Here is a 5,937-nt window from a genome sequence, read left to right as displayed (position 1 = left end):
CAAATAATTTAGAAAACGTAGCAGGTACACACCACAGCAATAGTGCACGGTCTTAGATTCATTTACAGACGTATTTATCTGAAGAAAAATATTGGTTTATTGTTTACTGACCTGTTTACACAAGACTAGCAATGTTGTGGTGCATATATACTCATGCCAATAATGGTTGTCACCCCCTTCTTTTATTGGAGAGGGGGTGTGGGTGGGGAGGGGGGTGAAAACCATTATTGGCATGAGTATATGAAACGAAACAATAATGTACTCTTAAGCTTTTCCAGTACTCCTGTAGTGAAAATATATGGAGTACGTACACCTGATGTTGAAAAATTATCTGGAGCCCTGCACTGTGTATTCAGTCAAACTTCACTTAAGCATTTTGTTCAAATCACACTGTAATAAGAAGATAATCGACAGAGTTGGAGTAAAGGGCCGGAGGCTTTACACGACATGTATTTGTTTTCAGAGAAACAAATTCTAGTTTTATGTTTGAACAGTTTGATCACTGCTATATGTTTTTATAATACTACACAATTACATACAATTTTTATACAGCTCCCTTTTCTGTCAAGAAATTCCAACATTTCACTTAAAGTGTCCAGTACAGTATTTCTTTTCCGTGCCTACATGGATATGACCATCAGGGTTATGTATGACCAACATCCATTAGTCTGTGACAAGTTTAAATCTAGATGGGGAAGATGGGTTTTTTCCCGTCTTTCGTTTTTACATCAACAAGTTGTCTCAAACTAGCTACATACTAGCTGGATAAGACGAAGGGTGTTTACCTCGGTGAACTCCTTCTTCAAACTGTTAAAAACTTATCACATCAACAGTCACACTAAATTTACAATGTAAAAGCCCGTCTGACAATATGACTTTTTTTAAGAACTTTGAAACCATCCAACGTATCTACAAGATACTATTTACCCTCCAACATATTTCAGTTGCACCCCATAGCCTGTTTCTTTCCCTCCTCCATTGTCTACAGTGCTATTTTCATGACAACTATCTGACAGGGTTATCTCTTGGCTTACAGACAAGAGCTCTTGTCATTTGCTGGGTTCCTGACCACAACAAGCGTCTTCAGCCCCACATATATGTATAGTCGATGCCAGAATAAAGCAGAATAAAGCTATCGTCTGATGACTAGCCCTCGGGTCAACAGACACGCTAGTCTCAGACACTGTCTTGTCTACATAAACTCATCTAAATCGGATTCATCTAACTAGACAAACTGTAATTCTAAATTGATTTGTCAACATTACTGTCAAGTGTGCTGAAGTTCACTTCTATCAATGTTTTCAAAGAGATCAATCCTCAAGTCCCTGCTGATAGCAATCTGTATGCTAACAATCTGTATGCTAACAATCTGTACACTAAGAATCTGTATACCAACTGATTAGGTCCTTATTCCCTTGATGTCTTATGCGAGATGAAAGTACGTCCGTAATTCATGAAAAAAAAGACATGACTAAAGAACTTACAGATCACCCAAGGTGAACTTGTCATGGCAGTTACAGATGAACGACAGCCATATGAAAAAGTTTAGAAATTCAGCTGTTCTTTAATTTCCTTTGAATAATATATATGTCTATCATTTCAGGGATAAAATAAAATACAATAAATATTATAATTTCTAAAGTAATGTATCATTCAATTAGGACAGGGAAGTAGTATGTAATTACATTCCAAATATAGATAGAAAGAAATGTATCATTTAACTAAGACAAAGGAAAACAGTATGCAATTCAATTCAAGATGTAGAAGGAAAGTAGTACACCACTTAATTAAGACAAAGGGAAGTAGTATGAACTCTATTTATTAATGCAAGGAAAGTAGTACAAGGCTCCATGCACAGAATATCATATAAAGCAAACAGAGGCATCATGTTGTTGTTTGATCACATCTGCCAGGTAACAACAGAATAGTTCACATTCCCCAGGATAAGTTTACAAATGGCACCACTCGATCCTCCAAAGTTCATTCTTTCTCCCTTGAAACTCAACACTCTCAGCTGTCCTGATTAATCTAGATGGACAGTGGTAGGCTCTACTTATTACATTTTTTCATCATGTTAAGGAATCCATTGAGCTGTCCAAGCCAACTTAATTGCATATATACCTGTCAGTGTCACAAGCCCTCCCTATGGTGAGCATCAAAACCGTAACCCTTTACCAGCTGAGTAACATCAATTTCAGACATCACCATAGAAACAAACAATAACAACACCACGTGGCATTTCAAACCGAAACATATTTTCACCGCATCCAGTCACAGTTGATTCTACACACCTTCTACAAGGAAGATTTGAGGTACATTTGAGGAACTTTGGTTAGGACCTGAATGGTTAAGGAGCACGAGATGGCTGGCATGGTATGTGGTCTCCGAGAGGAGACTAAGTACTTACACAGACAAAGAGGAAAGAGAGAGCCATGACAGAAAAGACTAAAGTGTTCCCTAGGGAGTCGCGATGGCGTTAATCGTCCAACTGTGTTTACACCAATACTTGGTCCCCTGATGCGAGACTGCCACACAAAGCAGTAAGGAGGCAGTGGCTGACACTGTAGACTGCCAGACAGGAGATAAGACGAGTGACTGATCGTGAGACTGATCGTATCAACCAGAGGTATTGAAAGGTTCAAAATCTCCTCACCTGGATCACAACTTGAACTAAGCCCCCCCCCCCCTTGCCCAGTCTCCCCCATAATCTGACCGCTACCCCCAATGTCAAGTCCCCATGAAGTATCCAAACTAGTCCCCTTTCCTAACCCACTGCTAGAATGTAACCAATCTGACCTCACAGATCTTCACCCCTCCCTTCTAACCTTTGGCTCTGTAAAAACATCGGAACTAAATAACCTGTAGCTAAATGTCCCTAAATACACCTCCTAGGGCTGAGCCTTAACCCTACTTAACTTCACCTGAATCAAGGACTGTCCCTAAAACATACCTACCCCTACCCAACCAAGGACAGGGCCTTATCCTTACCTAACTACCCTACCAGATTGAGCCTTACCACCGACACTCCCAAGTGATACATTCTGTCCCCTACTCCCCAGCCTCACCCCCCAACTCTCCAGCCTCACCCAAAACTGTCACCCCCTCAACTCTCCAGCCTCACCCCCAACTCTCCAGCCTCACCCCCAAATGTCACCCTCCAAATCTTCAGCCTTGCCCCCACCCCATCCCCAACTCTCCAGCCTCACCCCACAACTGTCACCCCACAACCTTCCAGCCTCATCCCCAACTGTCACCCCCCAAATCTCCAGCCTCACCCCCAGCCTCACCTCCAGTTTTCTAGCCTCACCTCCCACTCTCCAGGCACAGTGACCACAGCGTGGGACAGTGAACCAGATGACCACACAGACACATTTCATCTGATCTCACATTTACTACATCAGTAGGGTAGGAATAAACCCAGCAGGCTAAGATGGAAGAATTAATAGATTTCAAACACATTAACTGAACTCAAATACTGCAGTTTTCTGAGGTTTCATATTACTTTGAAGGCAACAGAAATAGACAAGGTAATTACTGTTGATATCTTCCCCAGTCTTGGTTACATGGTACAAGCCTAGAGAAAACAGCACACACCGTAGGGCTGATGGTGTCAAACCATTCACTCCCCAGTCTTGGTTACATGGTACAAGCCTAGAGAAAACAGCACACACTGTGGGCTGATGGTGTCAAACCATTCATCCCCAGTCTTTTAATGGTACAAGCCTAGCAGTTTTCAAATAAATGGTAGTGTACCAAATCATTCAAAACTCTCATGCATTATTAATCACATTCAATTTTGATTTCAAATAAATGTGTACCAAATCATCCATCATGCATGGATCAAGGATGTTGTACCATCAACATGTTGTACCACCAACACTGGACATAGGTGATCAGTTTCAAATAATAAGGTGGTTTCCTTAATGTCTTTGACATCGAAGATGATTTCATCATCCAACAACAGACTGATTGAGGTGAAGTGAGGTGAAATTGGGTTTTACGTCGTGCTTGAGAATATTTCGCTCATATGAGGACATGCATGCATGTGTATGTGTATGTGCGGCTGCTTGTACTAGTCCAGACTTAAGCTGGTTTTATAGTGCTAGCCCACTGAGATACCATGCCGCAGTGAAGCATGAATACCCCACTCAGACACATTATACTGACTCCGAGCCGACCCGTCCTTGTACCCATTAATGCCGAACGCCAGGCAGGGACCAACAAGTACCATATTTTAACGTCTTTTGGTATGACGCGGTCGGGGATCGAACCCGCGACCTTCCGCTCTCTGGGCGGACACTCTAACCACTACACCACGGAGGCGGTCACAGACTGATTGAGCTATACAACAATTCTCTATAACTGGTAAGGCCATGGGTATAGAATTATTGACACACAACGTGGAATCACTGCTTATCCCCTTCATCTAATGTAGAGATGCCTGACTTGAGGCTGAATTTAATCAGTTAATTCCCTTGTGACCAGTAATCCTCACGTCTTAATAGGTCATGGCAACATCCCCTCCAAGACGATGACAGATTGTAATTAATCAAGTCTGGATCACACAATCCACTGATTCCCCCAACTCCTGTGATGACATGACACCAACCCTCTGACCATCTGGTCACCTCTCATGGTGACGACATCGACTCCCCTGGGGGGGTACAGCAAATGGATCAGCTTTTCATCTCGCACTGACTTCCACAATGATATTGTACAACTTTGTTTCGTTGATCACTGTGATGTCACCAGTCACTTCAATGTCACAATATCATCACAAATCATAGAAGGCTTTACAATGATTGTCTTGACTGAAGGTTGATATATTTGCTATCAGAAAACGCAGGGGCGATTAACTTGACCAACTTGACCATCTTGTGTGAAGGAGTATATCGCAGGGTGCCGACTCCCAACTTGACCATCTTGCACAAACCCAGCACAAGATGGTGGAACCTAACAGGCATGGAGGGGAGCATATACTCCCAACCTTGACCATCTTGGTGTGATGGAGTATAACGCACAGGGATGCTGACTCCCACAACTTGACCATAAGCACAGTGTGGTGGAGTATAACATGCAAACAGGCACAGACATGGTGAAACATATGGTGGAGCCTATAAGCACATGGTCCTATAAGCAACTTGACCCTATCACAGACATGTGTGATGGAAACCTATAAGCACAGGGGTGAAACCTAATTCACAACTTGACCTATATCTTGTGTGATGGAGTATAAACCTATAGGGGACATGGTGAAACCTCAAGCAACTTGACCATCTTGTGTGAAGGAGTATATAACAAACATGGTGACAGTACATCAGCACGGCATGAGAACCCATCATGGTGAAACCTATAAGCACAGACATGGTGAAACCTCCATGACATTACATACTTTGGTGAAACCTATAAGCACAGGCATGGTGAAACCTATAAGCACAGACATGGTGAAACCTATAAGCACAGACATGGTGAAACCTATAAGCACAGGCATGGTGAAACCTGGTGAAACCTATAAGCACAGAATGGCATGGTGAAACCTGCACAGCACAGACATGGTGAAACCTGTAAGCACAGACATGGGTGAAACCTATAAGCACAGACATGGTGAAACCTATCAGCACATGGATGGTGAAACCTATAAGCACAGACATGGTGAAACCTATAAGCACAGACATGGTGAAACCTGTAAGCACAGGCATGGTGAAACCTGTAAGCACAGACATGGTGAAACCTGTAAGCACAGGCATGGTGAAACCTATAAGCACATGGTGAAACCTATAAGCACAGACATGGTGAAACCTGTAAGCACAGGCATGGTGAAACCTATAAGCACAGACATGGTGAAACCTATAAGCACAGGCATGGTGAAACATGGGTGAAACCTATAAGCACATGGTGATGGGATGGTGAAACCTATAAACATGGATGGTGAAACCT

The 5,937-nt window shown here is 42.6% G+C and overlaps 1 protein-coding gene across 1 annotated transcript; it reads left to right on the top strand.

Annotated features, from left to right (window-relative positions):
- Nucleotides 1-2,343: 2,343 nt before the first annotated feature.
- LOC124254106 (extensin-like) lies at nucleotides 2,344-3,404 on the top strand. Its single transcript, XM_046687978.1, has 2 exons — nucleotides 2,344-2,373; nucleotides 3,060-3,404. The coding sequence occupies exons 1-2, from the start codon at nucleotides 2,344-2,346 to the stop codon at nucleotides 3,402-3,404; spliced, it is 375 nt and encodes a 124-aa protein (XP_046543934.1).
- Nucleotides 3,405-5,937: the final 2,533 nt, after the last annotated feature.

The sequence above is a fragment of the Haliotis rubra genome, unplaced genomic scaffold (assembly GCF_003918875.1).
Source record: "Haliotis rubra isolate DU_JTF1 unplaced genomic scaffold, ASM391887v1 Scf563, whole genome shotgun sequence".
NCBI lineage: Eukaryota > Metazoa > Mollusca > Gastropoda > Lepetellida > Haliotidae > Haliotis > Haliotis rubra.
This window is presented reverse-complemented; position numbering and strand designations above follow the sequence as displayed.